This window comes from Oncorhynchus clarkii, chromosome 1 (assembly GCF_045791955.1).
Source record: "Oncorhynchus clarkii lewisi isolate Uvic-CL-2024 chromosome 1, UVic_Ocla_1.0, whole genome shotgun sequence".
Taxonomy (NCBI): domain Eukaryota; kingdom Metazoa; phylum Chordata; class Actinopteri; order Salmoniformes; family Salmonidae; genus Oncorhynchus; species Oncorhynchus clarkii.
In genome coordinates, this window is record NC_092147.1 from 49,886,487 (window position 1) to 49,905,947 (window position 19,461).

The following is a 19,461-nucleotide window of genomic DNA, read 5'->3' on the forward strand; positions in this document are numbered from 1 at the left end:
GAGATGGCTTTTATTTTGTATTGACTTGAATGCTGATGAAACCTCAGGTGGCTGGCTTTAGCAAATGTCAAAGATAGACACAATTAATAGATGAGAGACCCACAGGCCTTTTTCCTCAGCTAGGTAATTAGAGCCCATGTCTTTTGATGAGCTAGTAGAAGATATTTATGACTTAAATATTTAACAGGGTATTGGATAATGTGTTGCAAAGGCTGTATGGGGGAAAAAAAGATTTGGGGATAGGATCTTAAGTTTTTTATTATTCAAATTCTGTATTTGTGTTTACTGCTATTGTAAAGTAACATTGATTGAGTAGAATATCGATTATTTAAGACATAATTTTTCCTGCACTGTAAGTATGGACATTTTAGAGTAATTTAAAGTACTCAAAAAAAGCAATGTTCAAGATTCAAGTTTTTAATGTGCAGTGAAATGTCTTTCTTTTAAGTACTAAACCTAAAAATGCAGAAATCTATAACAATGTAATACAAAAAATTACATAAAGTAAAACAAAAACACACAAGAAAGTAAGTAAGCATACAAAATACAGGGTTAGTAAGTTCCAGTACCATATTTGCAGTACAGAGATGCTGGAGGCATACTGGAGTGATAGAGGTCAATGTATATGTATATTGGGTAAGATGACTAGGCATCAGGATATATGATAAAGAGAGTAGCAGCAGCGTATATGATGGTTGTATGTGAGTGTGTGTGCGTGTGTGTAGAGTCACTTGTACAGTGCCTTCGGAAAGTATTCAGACCCCTTGACTTTTTCAAAATGTTGTTAGGTCACGGCCTTGCTCTAAAATGGATTAAATAGTTTTTTCCCCTCATCAATCTACACACAATACCCCATAATAACAAAGCAAAAACAGTTGTTAGAAATGTTTGCTAATTTATCATTTTAAAAAAAGTATTCAGACCCTTTGCTCAGTACTTTGTTGAAGCATATTTGGCAGTGAGTCTTCTTGGGTATGACACTACAAGCTTGGCACACCTATATTTGGTGAATTTCTCTCATTCTTCTCTTCAGATCCTCTCAAGCTTTGTCAGGTTAGATGGGGAGCGTTGCTGCACAGCTATTTTCAGGTCTCTCCAGAGATGTTCAATCAGGTTCAAGTCCAGGCTCTGGTTGGGCCCCTCAAGGACATTCAGAGACTTGGGTCGTTGTCCCATCTCCACAGAGGAGCTCTAGAGCTCTGTCAGAGTGACCATTGGGTTCTTGGTCACCTCCCTGACGCACCAATGTGTCACTGTGCACCTGGCGACCTGGTTAGTGTGCACTGCGCCCGGCCTGCCACAGGAGTCGCTAGTGCGCGATGAGACAAGGATATCCCTACCGGCCAAACCCTCCCTAATCCTAGGCCAATTGTGCGTCACCCCATGGGCCGGCCGTGACAGAGCCTGGGCTCGAACCCAGAGTCTCTGGTGGCACAGCTAGCACTGCGATGCAGCGCCCTAGACCACTGTGCCACCCAGGAGGCCGACCAAGGACCTTTATGCCCAGATTGCTCAATTTAGCTAGTCAGCCAGCTCTAGGAAGAATCTTGGTGGTTCCAAAGTTCTTCCTTTTATGAATGAGGGAGGCCGCTGTGTTCTTGGGGACCTTCAATGCTGCAGACTTTTTTTGGTTTCCTTCCCCAGATCTGTTCCCTCCACACAATCCTATCTCAGAGCTCTACGAACAATTCCTTGGTTTTTGCTCTGACATGCACTGTCAACTGTGGGACCTTATATAGACAGGTGTGTGCATTTCCAAATCATGTCCAATCAATTGAATTTACCACAGGTGGACTCCAATCAAGTTGTAGAAACATCTCAAGGATGATCAATGGAAACAGGATGCACCTGAGCTCAATTTCGAGTCTCATAGCAAAGGGTCTGAATACTTATGTAAATAAGGTATTTCTGGTTTTGATTTTTAATACATTTGCAAAAATGTCTAAAAACCTGGTTTGCTTTGTCATTATGGGGTATTGTGTGAAGGATTGTGTGAAGGATTGTGGAGGATAATTTAGTAAAAAAAAAAAATAGAATAAGGCTATAATGTAACAAAATGTGGAAAAAGTCAAGTGTTTTCAATACTTTCCGAATGCACTTGATGCTCATGTTCATTGAGTGAAACAAGAATATCTGGAGCAGCAAGATACAGTATTTAAAAGAAACATACTTCCTCTTCGTGTGGGAGTTAGACGAATATTGTTTTTATTCATCCTGGAAACTCATTACCGTTTTATAATTGAATTGCTCCTAAGCCAAGCACATAACTAATTGAATGAATTACTTCCTTACTCTGTACCAAACCTACACCCTGGGCCTTCTCCTCAACGACAGACAGCAGTGTTTTATGCAGATCCTCCTGTTGGCACACACCTCTTCTGTCCCGTAGTTTAGTCAACATCGCCCTGGTCCTGTGGCCCTCATCTTGCTTTGCCTGTCTTCTTCTCTCTCTTTCTCAAGTGTCTCGATTGCTCCATCTTTCTATCTATCTCTCGCTCTCTCTCTCTCAACTGTATCGATACTCCATCTCTCTCTCTCTTTCAAGATCTACAGATGTAGGATCTTATTTTGATAACCCTGTAGCAGGAGAACTTTTCTGCGTTGCAGGAAATGTAAAATGTGTCGTGTATTTGAGGTTTTAAAAAGGCTTCTGAAGTTTGTAATTTCCATTTAGAAATTTCAGACTTGATTTTCCCTTCACAGAAAAATGTCTACATAATAATTAACATTTCCTGTTGATTATTTTTCTGCTGTAGCAAACTGGTTCAAATGAAGATCCTACATCTGTATCTCTCAGATTATCGTATATATTTGCAATCTAAGAGGACTGTTGAGACAGCTCTGAAGACATACATTGTTTGTTCTCTGTCTGCTCTCTGTACTCTTGAGAATGTCTTAAACAACAGGAGACCCCAGTTCCAGGGCTTTTTAACTTAGGTCCCTCTCAGAAGACGCAGTGACTCTCAGTTAATGCCCGGTGAGTAGGTCTATTCTCAGAGAGTTCAAGACTTAACTTCATTTTCATGGCATCGCATATATTTCACGCTCCCACATTATAGGTATTAAGGGATTGTAAGAGGAATGTTCTTATCCAATGTTCCTAACCTGCAGGCATCGGTCTATTAGTCCAAGCCTTCGCCAGGCACACCCAAGTTCCACACATTTATTATAAGAGTTGTCAAAATGTCACAAAATGCTGCACCTTGTGGTGTTCGATTTCCCCTAGCATGGCTTTTGAAGAGCACCTGCTTCTCAAACTCAACTGAGAACTGTGTGTGTGTGTGTGTGTGTGTGTGTGTGTGTGTGTGTGTGTGTGTGTGTGTGTGTGTGTGTGTGTGTGTGTGTGTGTGTGTGTGTGTGTGTGTGTGTGTGTGTGTGTGTGTGTGTGTGTGTGTGTGTGTGTGTGTGTGTGTGTGTGTGTGTGTGTGTGTGTGTGGCTAGAGAGAGAGAGAGAGAGAGAGAACATTTAACAGTGAAAACACTACAATTAGCAAAAGGCCCTGCATGATTGAATGCAAAACCTGTCTGAAGTGTTTTTCAATGTACCCTTGCTGTGTGGATCAAAGAGTACTAGGGGTACTACTGAGGTTGTGGTGTGACATTACAGAGTACTAGGGGTACTACTGAGGTTGTGGTGTGACATTACAGAGTACTAGGGGTACTACTGAGGTTGTGGTGTGACATTACAGAGTACTAGGGGTACTACTGAGGTTGTGGTGTGACATTACAGAGTACTAGGGGTACTACTGAGGTTGTGGTGTGACATTACAGAGTACTAGGGGTACTACTGAGGTTGTGGTGTGACATTACAGAGTACTAGGGGTACTACTGAGGTTGTGGTGTGACATTACAGAGTACTAGGGGTACAGGAGTAGTACTGGGGTTATGAGAGAGTGGCATTCTGGGCTTGGTCATGCGTTAGCTCCATGTCAGTAGAGATTACAGCCCGGGTCTCTGGTCTGATCAGCTTTCCTCTGGCCTGCGTCCTTGTCTGCCCCCTCCCAGGTCCCTGCGTGCTCCCTCTTGCCCCCATCCCTTTTCCATCCTCTCACTGTCTCTTCTCCATGGTAACTGCCCCTCCCTCATCCCTGACTTGTCCCTGCCTCTCCCTGCCCCTCACTTTCTCCTCCCCCTCGAATGTCCATGCCCCTTCCCTCACAATATCCTCTCCCTGCCTGCCCCCTCCCTATGTCTCCTCTCTCTGCAAGACCCATGAAGAGTCTCCCTGTTCTGTTCTCTCTGGTCTGGTCCACTCCCATAATTATCTTCAGCTGCTTCAATAAGTTAACCACTTAGGAGGATGATGTTGCTTTGAATTACCTAAAGGTCAAAGTTGTTACTACGTAACAAATGTTCTTAATTAGTTTATTTATACTTTTACAAGGGTCATTCAAGTGTTTCTTGTTATCCTACATGTGATGAGGGAAGAAACCTTTAACATGAGCATGTTTCAGTGCTAGCTGCAGTGTGATGTGAGGTTCAGAGAATCTCTTTTGATTGATTTGTTTAGTCTTGTCGAGTGATCAGGGCCTGTATTCATAGGACGTCTCTCTACAGTGCCTTCAGAAAGTGTTCACACCCCTTGACTTATTCCACATGTCTTGTGTTACAGCCTGAATTCAACATGTATTAAATGTCTTGTTTTCTCCACCATACACACCTCTACACACAATACCCCATAATGACAAAGTAAAAAAAACATGTTTTTAGAAATGTTAGAAAATGTATTGAAAACCTTTGGCAGCGATTACAGCTGTGAGACGTTCTGGGATTCCAAGAGCTTTGCATCTGGATTCTACAATATTTTCACATTGTTATTTGACAAATTCTTCAAGCTCTGTCAAATTGGTTGTTGATCATGCCAATTTAAGTCAAAATTATAACTAGGCCACTCAGGAACATTCAATGTCATCGTGGTACTGTAAGCAACTCCAGTGTGTTGTGCTTTAAAAGGTGAATTTGTCTCTAAGTCTCTGTTGGAAAGCAGACTGAACCAGGGTTTCCTTTAGGATTTGGCCTTTTCTTAGCTCTATTCCATTTATTTAAATTAAATAAAAAACTCCCTAATCCTTGCTGATGACAAGCATACCCATAACATGATGCAGCCACCATCATACTTCAAAATATGAAGAGTGGTTGTCAGTGATGTGGTGTTTTGGATTTGCTCCAAACACAAGGCTTTGTAATTCAGGTCATGAAGTTAATTTCTTTCCCACATTTTTTGCAGTTTTAATTTATTGCCTTGTTGGAAACAGGATGCATGTTTTGGAAGATTTGTATTCTATACAGGTTTCCTTCTTTTGATGCTGTCAATTAGGTTAGTATTGTGGAGTAACTAAAATGCTGTTGATACATCCTCAGTTTTCTCCTATCACAGCCATTAAACTCAGTAACTGTTTTAAAGTCACCATTGGCCTCATGGTGAAATTGCTGAGCAGTTTCCTTCCTCTGCGGCAACAGAGTTGCATCTTTGTAACATCTTTGTTGTGACTGGGTGTATTGATACACCATCCAAAGTATAATTAGTAACTTCACCATGCTCAAAGGGATATACCATGTCTGCTTTTTCTTTACCCATCTACCAATGGGTGCCATTCTTTGCAAGCTATTGGGAAAATCTCCCTGGTCTTTGTGGTTGAATCTGTGTTTGAAGTTCACTGCTCGGCTGGGGGCCTTACAGATAATTGCGTGTGTGGTGTACAGAGATATGAGGCAGTCATTCAAAAATGATGTTAAAACACTAATATTGCACATGGAGTGAGTCTTTGTAACTTATTATGTGATTTATTAAGAACATATTTACTCCTCAACTTGTTTGGGCTTTCCATAACAAAGTGGTTGAATACTTAATGACTCAAAACAGCTTTCAGCTTTTCATTTCTGATCTATTTGTAAAAATGTCTAAAAACATAATTCCACTTTAACATTATAGGTTATTGTGTGTCGGCCAGTGACACAAAATCTCAATTGAATCCATTTTAAATTCAGGCTGTAACACAACAGAATGTGGAGAAAGTCAAGGAGTGTGAATACTTTATGAAGGCGATGCATATCTGTGTCCTTGCAGTAATCCAGTTTGGGTTTGTGACCTTGTTCGTGGCGTCGTTTCCGCTGGCCCCACTGTTCGCCCTGCTCAACAACATCATCGAGATACGCCTGGATGCCAAGAAGTTTGTGGCTGAGCTCAGGAGGCCGGTCGCTGCGAGGGCAAAAGACATTGGTGGGTTTACTGTTCAAACTCTGTCTGCACACAGGTTCGTTTTTTTATTACACTCCTATATTGATTCCTTAAACATAATATTGAAGTCACTCCAATACAAGTGATTTACAAAGAAGGGAAAAAAAACACTTGTTGTCTTTGGGATTCTTCGGTCCCTTGAGTTTTTCCTTACCATGTGACCCAGGGCTTTAAAAGTGCGACCAATTTGGCGTGCGATATTTTGCTCTGCGACCTGTAGTTTGAATTTGGCATTATAATTTTTAAATAATAATGGTTGGAATTATAAGGCTTCGCAGTACTGTTGTTTCACAAGCGCAGTTTTTTTAGCGTCATGCTTGCAGCATTACTACAGCGAAAACTTCTTCTTTCGAGCCCAAATGTAATTTTAAACCATGTTGGGGGCTGTTCTAAAACTATTTGCGGGAATCTTAACCATTTGTTTTACACATTTTTCAGTCATGTATGGTACCTCATTAACTAGCTAGCTAGCTAAGAACCTGATAACTTGACCAGTATATCCAAACATTTGGGCGCACAGAAAGAAAGGAAATGAATAGCTTCTTCAGATCAATTATCATAGGAATGAATGAATGACGGATGTATAGCACATCGTCACAAACTTGACGCTCTGGAGTGTCAATGTTAAGTGGATGACCATATAAAACATAGCTTTCTAACCGCTTAAAGCATAAGGCTCAGATTCTTTGCTTTTTTTAATTGTATTTATTATTTATCAATGATTTATATGCCCTTTTTTGCACTGGTATGCACCGCTATAGTAAATAGTACACTGCTGATTTCATTTGACAATTGTTTTTATTTGATTACAGAGTGACATATACAGGGTCACAGTTGTAATTACAGGGTGCAGTGAAATGATTGCGCTCCTAGCGCCAACAATGCAGGACAATGTTAAATAAAACAATAGAAATATAATAAAAATAGATCATCATTAAAAATACAAGTTATAATATATACATATTAACAACTGTGGCAAGGATAAATGTCCATTGGGGAGGGTGCAGGGGTAAATGTCCGGGGGGGGGGGAGGGGAGTAGGTACTGTAGCTGACTAGTGGTGGCTATTCAGCAGCCTGATGGTCTGGGGGTAGAAGCTATTAGCCAGTCTTACAGTTTTTGCCATGATGCTACTCTACTGCCCGCATCTGATTGATGGAAATGGGGAGAACAGGCCATGGCTCAGGTGGCTGGGGTCCCTGATGGTCTTCTTGGGCTTCCTGATACACCTGGTGTTGTAGGTGTCCTGGTGGGCAGGCAGTGTGCTCCGAAAGGTACGTTTTGCTGAGCGTACAACCCTCTGTATCTCCTTGGGGTCCGCGGCAGTGGAGTTGCAGTACCAGGCTGTGATTCAAACCGACAGTACGCTCTCGATGGTGCTCTGGTGCTCTGCTCTCGCTGTGGAGACAGTCAAAAATGTAAAGGTTCTCGGCATACTCATGTCCGAGGAGCTGAAATGGTCAAACCACATGGACACCGTGGTGAAGAAGGCACGACAGCGACTTTTCAACCTCAGGAAGCTGAAAGAAAATTGGCCTGTCTCCGAGGGGCAGGCCATATTTGTTTCATCTTCCTGAGGTTGAAAAGTCGCTGTCGTGCCTTTTTCACCACTGTGTCCATGTGGTTTGACCATTTCAGACCGTCTCTACGGCGACTCTATTGATGTGGATGGGGGTGTGCCCAGCCTGGTTCCTCCTGAAGTCCACAATCAGCTCCTTTGTCTTCCTGACGTTGAGGGAGAGGTTGTTTGCCTGGCACCACGCCGTCAGAGTGCCTACCTCCTCCCTGTAGGCCGTCTCGTTATTGTTGGTATTTGGGCCTACTACTATAGTGTCATCAGCAAATTGTGCGAGGACACGCAGTTGTGGGTATACAGGGTGTACAGGATGGAACTGAGGACGCACTGTTGTTGGGCCATCATGTTCATAATCAGTGTCGAGGAGGTAATATTGGCTACCTTCACCACCCAGGGGGCGGCCCATCAGAAAGTCCTGGACCCAGTTGCCGTTTGTGGTGAGCTTAGAGGCCACTTTGGTATTGAAGGCCGAGCTGTAGATGATGAACAGCATCCTCACATATGCGTTCCTTTTGTCCAGGTAGGTGAGGGCAGTGTGCAGTGCCAATGGCGATTGCATCGTACGTGGATCTGTCAGGGCGGTAGGCAAATTTTGTATGCTATGATCAACCTACTCATGAAACATGGGGGAAAAGGGCTTGAAACATTTCATCTACATATAATATACATATACTCACGGTCAACTATGAAGTTGACATGATGTAAGATTTCAGCTGCCTTAATACTGTAATAATTTTGTATTTAGTTAGCGGTAAGGGAACATCTGACTTATTTTGTGGTGCACTGCTCTTAATCATTGCTGTCTCTAGCCCTGTGAATGAGTTGATTTGTCCTTTTGTGATGAAGACAAAGTGGTTTTGTATCTTGCAATTGTGTTCGTTTTTTTAACATTTTTTATTCAATATAAATTGATGTGTGTTTGTCATAGAACTGTTTCCTATCGCTGCAGTAGATGTGACTGTTTCCTATCGCTGTACCTGTAACGTACCATTTCGTCACAAATTGACAGACCGTCCAATCAGCAAATGACCAATAAGGCGGGACTCCCGAGCCTCTAATGGCTGTGGATATGTAAACCGATACCCCATAGTCTTTCAAGGCCAAGTGTTTTGAAGTAGGGAAGCTGGGCTTTTAGACAGAACTGCCGTGAAGCCATTTATAAGCAAATTACCTTGATATTCCTTGATAAAACAATTAAATTATAACGAAAATCCATCCAAAATGGGGCTATTCATATTTAAGATGTACCCAAAGAGAATGATTGTTGAGGAATGGAACCCAATGAATGGAACTCTGTGTGATTGTAATCGCCTTAATTAACAAATATATTTGTTATAAGATTGTAATGTCAATTACCATCAAGAGTTCTAACTCTCATGTGATTCTGCTTCTCTTATTCTAGGTATATGGTACAACCTTCTCCGAGGTGTGGCTAAAGTGGCCGTCATCATAAACGTAAGTCATGTAATCCCAGCAAAACATAACAGTGACCAAATGATAAAAATGTAAAAGAAATCTGACTAACATATACTGTTTTGATTGTTTTGAATGTTCTGCCAAAGGTACTGTTTTTTATTCCATCTTATCCATTCCCCAACCCCCTCAACAATAACAAGTCTGCACTTAAAACTAGAACATATTTCATTGAAGCTCAGCCCTGATCCACACAACATTTACTGGGAATTTACCCCCACTTTTGGGGGGTTACTTGTAAAAGCTCATAATACGGCTTTTAAATGCCTGCCCCTCTGTGCAGAGAAGACCATACTTGGTCAGAAAGAGAGCTAGCTTGGTTATAAATCCGACACCGGGCTCACACTTCACTTCCAAAGGGATCACAATCGTCATGGCAATGGTGAGTTGAGATCCAGATCTGGGTTATTTATGACATTCAATCAAGATGGAAGGGAGGGAGGGATTTCATCACCTCCATTCTCTTACTGATAAGGTTTTCAACAGTACAGGATGTCAATGTGTTTTTACTTTAAGGCCTTGGATTCACTGCAGGTTTATGTGCTGACAATCGCGGAACCCAGAACCAAATATCGCGTGGGTACTGGCCAGCTTCACAGGTTAGGGTTAGGGCTAACATTTCTGTTAACAGTCAGTCACCCTATGTGCTGGCAGGCAGAGAGTTGCAGATGAAACAGCAAGATGGCACTGACAGATATGGCAGCTCTGCTTCTAGCGCCTTATCAACTTTGCAGTATTTGTTTTTTTGCCTACTGGGAGGAGGCGAGGGCCCTGGCGGAGTCTATTATGGACTTCAGGTGAAAAGCAGAAGGAGCACGCCCTTATCCACATTGACGGGACCGCAATGAAGGTGGAAAGCTTCAAGTTTCTCGGCATACACATCACTGACTATCTGAAATGCTCCACAAACACAGAGACAGTGTGGTGAAGAAGGCGCGACAGTGCATCTTCAACCTCAGAAGACTGAAGAAATTCCATTTGGCCCCTAAGACCCTCACAAACTTCTACAGATGCATGATTGAGAGCATCCTGTCGGGCTGTATCACCCACCGCCTGGTACGGCAACTGCACCACCCGCAACAGCAGGGCTCTCCAGTGGATGGTGCAGTCTGCCCAACGCATCACCGTGGCACACTGCCTGCCATCCAGGACACCTACAGCACCCTACGTCACAGGAGACCAAAAAGATAATCAAGAACATCAATCACCCGAGCCAGGGCCTGTTCACCCTGCTATCATCCAGAAGGCGAGGTCAGTACAGGTGCAACAAAACTGGGACCAAGAGACTGAAAAACAGCTTCTAAACTCAGCAAAAAAATAAACGTCCTCTCACTGTCAACTTTGTTTATTTTCAGCAAACTTAACATGTGTAAATATTTGTAAGAACTTAATTAACAAGATTCAACAACTGAGACATAAACTGAACAAGTTCCACAGACATGACTAACATAAATGGAATAATGTGTCCCTGAACAAAGGGGGGGTCAAAATCAAAAGTAATAGTCAGTATCTGTTGTGGCCACCAGCTGCATTAAGTACTGCAGTGCATCTCCTCCTCATGGACTGCACCAGATTTTCCAGTTCTTGCTGTGAGCTGTTACCCCACTCTTCCACCGAGGCACCTGAAAATTCCCGGACATTTCTGGGGGGAATGGCCCTAGCCCTCACCCTCCGATCCAACAGGTCCCAGACGTGCTCAATGGGATTGAGATCGGGGTCTTCGCTGGCCATGGCAGAACACTGACATTCCTGTTCTCTTGTCTTTGGCTATGCCGGATTAATTGCCATGATATGCTATTCTATAAAATACTTTCTCCGTAATTAATATCACCTGATTGAGCTAATCAGGTAAATGTAATTAACTAGAGAGTTGGGCACCACAAAATAATATTTATAGAGCTGTTATCTTCCGAATAAACTCTTTAAGATTTAGCAATATTTTACATCAATAGCAGTCAACATTAATCGTCATCTTACTTCAGTCTCAAATTCTGAAAGTTGTAAATTGTTGGTTATCTGCAAGAATCCTGGCCAACAAGCTGAATCAGCAATACAAAATTGGGTTTAATTATTTATTTACTAAATACCTAACTAATCACACAGAATAACATATACAAAGAATTAATTATACCGGGATAATTCTTTAATTCATAGGAAACGTCCCTAGCGGGCGGAACAGATATGACAGCTTGTTACACAAAGGAAAAGGGGCGGGGTTTGAGTGAAAGAGCGGAAGACTGGGGGACAAAAGGAGAAGCTATACTATCGTAAATACAGTATCTTATGCATTCTAAATTACCGCCCATTTAGAAAAGGAAAATGCAATAAATATTTACTCTGAGCTGCGCTTCAGTAGGTTGGTGGTAGATGGAAGACCGTGTTGCCAAACCGAGTCCTCTGTCCTTTGAAGAATGTCTCTGGTGGTCACTTGAATAAGTTGTAGTAACGTTGTTGTGTGGTAGAACGCCGTTGTGTGGTAGATGGGATACTCTGTCTGTTCCTTCCTAACCTGCATTTGCAGCTGCGGTCGCTAACTCAACAGCTAGGAGGTATCACTTCTGTCGTGAATAAGAGTTCAAAGTCCATACCATTCGCAACCAAAGCTCATGCTGATGTTGGCTTGTAGTTTTATCTGAACCATTCTGACATGGGATTGTCATCCTCACATCCGCGGAAAAGAAAGTTATGTTGTAGTCAAGAGCTTATATAGGAAGGAAGAGGAGGATGTGTTTGAAAAGTTTTATAGTTTTATAGCCTAGGGGAGGGCCACTGATTGAGCATCCCTATCTTATGAAAATCCAAATCTCACATTTTAGAAACTAAAATCACATTTCATCCCATCACAAATAATTTCAAATTCAAACATTTAAATTGAACAACAATTCCATGTGAATCTGATAACTCTGATGTATAGACTTTCCACTGTAGAGTTTATGTAATCTTATCATTGATGAGAATGTCTCAGATGACACCCGAACTGACATCATATTCATTAAGTACCACTGCATATGTTCAATTGTTCAGATTACCAGAATATAGTTAATCCCCCCCCCCTCCCCACATTCTGACGTTCCCAGAATCTCTATGTTAACCAAGGGGTTTTGCAAATGTAACCTTAGTAGGGTAGATTGAGGAAAAAGGGGGGAAGAGGTATTTATGACTGTCATAAACCAACCCCCAGGCCAACGTCATGACACTGTTTTGCTGGAAATCATGCACAGAACGAGCAATATGGCTGGTGGCATTGCCATGCTGGAGGGTCATGTCAGGATGAGCCTGCAGGAAGAAGAAGCTCAGTCCGATGATGCTGTGACACACCGCCCCAGACCATGACGGACCCTCCACCTCCAAATCGATCCTGCTCCAGAGTACAGGCCTCATTGTAACGCTCATTCATTCGATGATAAACGTGAATCCGACCATCACCCCTTGTCAGACAAAACCGCGACTCATCAGTGAAGAGCACTTTTTGCCAGTCCTGTCTGGTCCAACGACAATGGGTTTGTGCCCATAGGCGACGTTGTTGCTGGTGATGTCTGGTGAGGACCTGCCTTACAACAGGTCTACAAGCCCTCAGTCCAGCCTCTCTCAGCCTATTGCGAACAGTCTGAGCACTGATGGAGGGATTGTGCGTTCCTGGTGTAACTCGGGCAGTTGTTGTTGCCATCCTGCACCTGTCCCGCAGATGTGATGTTCCAATGTTCCGATCCTGTGCATGTGTTGTTACATGTGTTGTCCATCCTGTCTCCCTGTAGCGCTGCCTTAGGCGTCTCACAGTATGGTCATTGCAATTTATTGCCCTGGCCACATCTGCAGTCCTCATGCCTCCTTGCCGCATGCCTAATGTACGTTCACGCAGATGAGCCGGGACCCTGGGCATCTTTCTTTTGGTGTTTTTCAGAGTCAGTAGAAAGGTCTCTTTAGTGTCCTAAGTTTTCATAACTGTGACCTTAATTGCCTACCGTCTGTAAGCTGTTAGTGTCTTAATGTCCGTTCCACAGGTGTATGTTCATTGATTGTTAATGGTTAATTGAACAAGCATGGGAAACAGTGTTTAAACCCTTTACAATGAAGATATGTGAAGTTATTTGGATTTTTACGAATTATCTTTGAAAGACAGGGTCCTGAAAAAGGGACTTTTCTTTTTTTGCTGAGTTTATCTCAAGGCCATCAGAATGTTAAATAGCAATCACTAGGTTACTCCACCCTGCACCTTAGAGGCTGCTGCCTAATATACATAGACATGGAATCACTGGTCACTTTAATAATGGAACACTAGTCACTGTAATAGTGGTTTCATACTGCTTTACTAATTTCATATGTATATACTGTATTATGGTATTCTAGTCTACTGTATTTTAGTCAATTCCACGCCGACTCCTAATATTTATATATTTCTTAATTCCATTCATATACTTTTAGATTTGTGTGTATTGTTGTGAATTCTGCACTGTTGGTGCTAGGAACACAAGCATTTCGCTACACCCACAATAACATCTGCTAAATATGTGTATGTGACCAATAAAATGTGATTCGATTTTTGTAGATGGTATAAAGCACACTGAAGACAGCGCTCCTTTTGCTGAAGTTGACCCCTATATTCAACCAATAGAGCATTACTAGAGCCCAACCGATAAAGCCGCTGGCCGATATTATCTGCCGATATTTGCCTTTAACAGAAACATTTGTGTCAGTCTTTACTCCACAGATAACGCGCAAATATTATATACAGTACAAGTGAAACGTTTGGACACACCTACTCATTCAAAGGTTTTTCTTTACTCTTGCTATGTTCTACTTTGGAGAATAATAGTGAAGACATCATAACTATGAAATAACACACATGGAATCATTTTGTAACCAAAGAAAGTGTTAAATAAATCCAAATATATTTTAGATTTTAGATTTTTCAAAGTAGCCACCCTTTGCGTTGATGACAGCTTTGCACACTCTTGACATTCTCTCAACCAGTTTCACCTTGTCACGGATCCCTCCGGAACTTTCATTACACACACCTGGCCCCTATTGATTAGTAATTGTATAAGTGTGCCCTTTGTTCATCATTGTCCTGCCGATTATTGTTACAATGTCTGTTGGTTTGTGTGAGTACCTGTGCTATGTTGTTTTGGCTTTCGTGCCACGTATATTATGCAGATGATTGCGGTTCTCGTCCCGTTTGAAAATCATTGTGCGAATGTGTATTTACTCGAGGTACTCCTCGCTCTTTTGTTTTGGTTTCTACCCTGTGTTTTGTATACGTGTTTGTTTGGTCTTCGCCCCCATGCCTTTACACGGCACGCTTTAATTTTGGAAATAAAAACCCCTATTATGCATTCCTGCGCCTGTCTCCCGACCCATTTATACCAACGTGACACACCTAGAATGCTTTTCCAACAGTTTGGAAGTAGTTCCCACATATGCTGAGCACCTGTTGGCTGCTTTTCCTTCACTCTGCGGTCCAACTCATCCCAAACCATCTCAATTGGTTTGGGATCGGGTGATTGTGGAGGCCAGGTCATCTGATGCAGTTTGGAAATAGTTCCCACATATGCTGAGCACCTGTTGGCTGCTTTTCCTTCACTCTGCGGTCCAACTCATCCCAAACCATCTCAATTGGTTTGGGATCGGGTGATTGTGGAGGCCATCACTCTCCTTCTTGGTCAAAGAACCACACATGTGGAGGTCATCCGTTCACCTACTCTGCGTCACCTACTTTGTCTGTCCAGAGCTCGTGTTTCTTGGCCCAAGCAAGTACTTTCTTCTTATTGTTGTCCTTTAGTAGTGCTTTCTTTGCAGAAATTCGACCATGAAGGCCTGATTCATGCAGTCTCCTCTGAAAAGTTGATGTTGAGATGTGAATTTATTTGGGATGCAATTTCTTAACTCTAATGAACTTATCCTTTGCAGCAGAGGTAACTCTGGGTCTTCCTTTCCTGTGGCGGTCCTCATAAGAGCCAGTTTCATCATAGCGCTGGATGGGTTTTGCGACTGCCCTTGAAGAATCTTTCAAAGTTCTTGAAGTTTTCCGGATTGACTGACCTTCATGTCCTAAAGTAATGATGGACTGTCGTTTCTCTTTGCTTATTTGAGCTGTTCTTGCCATAATATGGACCTGGTCTTTTACCAAATAGGGCTATCTTCTGCATACCATCCCTACCTTGTCACAACACAACTGATTGGCTCAAAGGGTGGCTACTTTGAAGAATCTCAAATATAAAATATATTTGGATTTGTTTAACAGTTTTTTTGGTTACGACATGATTCCATATGTGTTATTTCATAGTTTTGATGTCTTCACTACTTTTCTACAACATAGAAAATAGTCAAAATAAAGAAATACACCTGAGTAGGTGTGTCCAAACTTTTGACTGGTACTGTACATGGAATAAACAAATACGTCTGCTCATTTGCGGTAATTTTTTGGTTATGTTCAATGGTTTTCTGAAGAAGAAACCATTGGCTCTACCAGCAGCTCATTGAACATCATTCAGCCTTCAGTCACAATGTGAGAGAGAGTAGGCATGGTGGTTTGACGGTGAGTAGCTTGCCACAGCCGGCATATATGAATTTTAAAAAATGTAAACGGTCAAATGTGAAGAAGCGACGTGTGACATGCGCCTAGTTTCTTGAGACGGTTCACATTTGTTACATTCTTACTTATGTCTTCAGGTGCTTTCTCATTGATCACTGTCGGTCTCTCGCCAGGCGTTTGTGATCTCCTTCACGTCAGACTTCATCCCGAGGCTAGTCTACCAGTACATGTACAGCCCAGATGGCTCCATGCACGGCTTTGTCAACCACACCATGTCCTATTTTAACGTCTCAGACTTCCAGGATGGTAAAGAACCTATGGATCCTCATCATCTGGGTTACCAGGTGGAGATGTGTAGGTGAGATAACGCACAGCACTGGGTCAATAACTTAGATTTTTGTAATTACAGTGTAATGACCATGTAATGTCTTCATTTTCTGTACCGTAAAATAAAGTGTTACCAGTTTTTGTCATGCGTAAAAAATAAATAGTTGTTGCGGTGTCGTCTGTTCCACAGACTTTTGCTATCTGCTTTAGTCTTTGTGATCAGTTGACTCTTGACTCTAGGTATAAGGACTACAGGGAGCCTCCATGGTCCAACACGCCCTATGTGGTCTCTAAAGAGTTCTGGGCGGTCCTGGCCGCCCGACTGGCCTTCGTCATAGTCTTTCAGGTGAGTGGAGGAGAAGTCTCTTTGTAGTTGGTAACACACTTGTCTGCAAGCACTTCTATATGCCTCCCCACCGGAGACTGGAGTTCGATCCCTGTTTCCACCCTCCCTTCCCACTGCGTCTCCCCTCTTCATCTTACTCCATCTGAACTGTCTAAATATAACATGAAAAAAGAAAGAATGCAGTTGATGGAAGTGTACACTTAGTGCCAGATTTTACAGCTACAGTGTATGTATATGAGGTATTCAAAGACACACTCATTTTGCTTTGTGAGATTAGTATACAGCAGGGATCATAAACTAGACTCAGCCGCAGGTCGATTTTATTTTCTTGAGTGGATGGTTGGGGGGCCGGAACATAATTACAAATCATTTGTAGACTGTAAACTGACCGCAAGATGGCCTAACAGATATATTAGACTTAAACATAATTTCGCATCTTGCTTACATTTGTATATGATCGCATGTGTTTCTCTATTATGCGTGGGAATACCTGAGAACATATTTCCCGAATTAAAATCTCTTGGAGATGATTTCCTGGTGTTTTTACAGTCTTTTATTTATTTACAGTCTTTCTTTTTGAACAAGTTTTTGCTCAAAAACATGGGGGGACAAATAAAACCACACCCACAGGCCACCAGTTGGGGAACCCTGGTATACTTCCTGTTTCCTGCTGGTTGACCAATGACATGCTGTCTCTCCACTTCCTGTAGAGTGTGGTGATGCTGATGAGTGACTTAGTGGACTGACCAAATATGGATGTTCTATATTGATGTCATTAGTGCGTCAATAGAAAATATGTTAGCTAACACATTTACAATTATATGGGAAAAGAAAGTGAATATTCTTTAGGCAAAAGATATTTGAAAAGTTTATACCTCTCTTCCCTCCCTGTAGAACGTGGTGATGCTGATGAGTGACATCGTGGACTGGTTGATCCCAGACATCCCTAAAGACATCAGCCTTCAGATCCACAAGGAGAAGATCCTGATGGTGGAGCTGTTCATGAAGGAGGAGCAGGGCAAGATGCAGTTCATAGACAGCATGACTCCTTGTGACGGCAAGGGGCGCAACAACCACGCTCCTATAGCCCGCTCGCGCTCCATCCCACACACACACAGTCACACGCACGCCAACAACTTCTAGCAGCTCCTATAAGGTGTAGCCTTGCTAGCTAAGCCAAGGGTTACTACTCTCTGTGTCTTTATCCATGTCCAGACATTCCGTAGAAAGGGAGAAGTGTTCCCTTCAAGACGTTGTCGGAGGCCGAACTACGAGAAACAGAAACAGTCCCTGTGCACAATGCCTTCCTGTCAAACCATTCAGTGAATAACTAACTAGCTAACTGCCAACCAGATAACAAACTGCCAGCCAGTGGGGTCATGGTTTTGAGGGATGATCTTAAATGTGGCGGACCATACCATATTCAGAGCAGCCAGAGAAGAGAGAAAATGTTTGTTTAAAATGTTCTTTACGTGCTTTACGTTACAGCATATCTGGCATCCGAGGTATTTCGATGTTTGCCTCTTTATAAACAGGATGTAGATTATACATAATCCTTTTACTCTTACGACTCAACCATATCCATGGTGCAACCGTGCGAATAACCACTCTCATAAACGCTAAACTTTGTATTCATTTGCTACACAACATTAATGAACAATTATTTTCTTTACCTAGATTTTTTTTTATTTGTATTTTTAACTCTAAAAAAAACTAACTTGGATATCTTGAAATGTATGTGTGTAGAGCAAAGGATATCATCTTAAATGGGTGACAGGTTTTTGTATGTCTTTGATTCAAAGATCTCAAATGTTTTTAGCTACCAAGCACACAGTTGAGCATGGTTGATACATCACCTGGTTGTGGGCTCCCATGCTATCATATAGCAAAAGCTGTTAGTAGAGTATTTTATTGCGTTACAGTATACAAGTAAAATAGCAATGTATGATGACTAGAATGCTGCTAAACATAGTAAAATACGTTGAATCACTTTAGTTCAGAATATATACGACTTAGCAGTGTTGTAAGAATATACCCCTGTTGTAACATGTACAGTTCAGGCAAACCTTTCTCTGCCACAAGACATACATTATACTATGTGACTTCTACGCTTCAAAGCCAATCAGGATATTCTCTTACATGTGGAGCAATAATAATGAAACCTTTCAGTTGTACTTAAAATTGTATATTGTTTACACTTACTTCTGTCTACTGGATATACTAAGAAATATAATATTTCTCATTCTTTACTTGCCTTTCTTCAGAAGACAAGGACACTTTGATCCTTTTATATGTCAAACTAATGTCTTCATACAAAATGAGAGTAATTTCATAGCAGCATATTTTACTGTATTGATACTGACTATGTTGTAAATCATTTTGATGTGATGTTGAATAAATAATGCATTAAATTGAATGTATACAACAATGTGGTATGGCTATTGAGTGCTGTCATGTTCTTAGGCTTGGGAGAGAAATGTATTCCAAAAAGGATTGTGGCCTTTGCAGTAACTTAGAATTTAAAAATAGAGTATGCAATAGAATCTCGTTGAACCTAGTTTGTTTAAACAGTTTTTTTTATTCGACATTCAACGTTCAAATACACAACACAGCCAAAAGTATGTGGACACCTGCTAATCGAACATCTCATTCCAAAGTCAAGGGCTTTAATATGGAGTTGGTCCCCCCTTTGCTGCTATAACAGCTTCCACTATTCTGGGAAGGCTTTTCACTAGATGTTGGAACATTGCTGCAGGGACTTACTTCCATTCCGCCACAAGAGATTAGTCAAATCGGGCACTGATGTTGGGTGATTAGGCCTGGCTTGCAGTCAGCATACCCATTCATCCCAAAAGTGTTCGATGCGGTTGAGGTCAGGGCTCTGTGCAGACTAGTCAAATTCTTCCACACTGATCTCGACAAACCATTTCTGTATGGACCTCGCTTTGTGCATTCTGAAACAGGAAAGAG

At 41.9% G+C, this 19,461-nt stretch overlaps 1 protein-coding gene across 9 annotated transcripts in view; it reads left to right on the top strand.

The window, feature by feature from the left end:
• The window catches only part of LOC139408421 (anoctamin-1-like), a 67,345-nt gene extending 48,426 nt beyond the window's left edge, over positions 1-18,919 (top strand). For all 9 annotated transcript variants that reach the window (XM_071152352.1, XM_071152286.1, XM_071152333.1 and 6 more), the window contains 5 exons: positions 6,068-6,220; positions 9,216-9,268; positions 15,992-16,176; positions 16,386-16,491; positions 17,386-18,919. In XM_071152352.1, the coding sequence (XP_071008453.1) occupies positions 6,068-6,220; positions 9,216-9,268; positions 15,992-16,176; positions 16,386-16,491; positions 17,386-17,634 (746 nt within the window). In that variant the 3' untranslated portion in view covers positions 17,635-18,919. The remainder of the gene's footprint in view (positions 1-6,067; positions 6,221-9,215; positions 9,269-15,991; positions 16,177-16,385; positions 16,492-17,385) is intronic.
• The last annotated feature ends 542 nt before the right edge of the window (positions 18,920-19,461 follow it).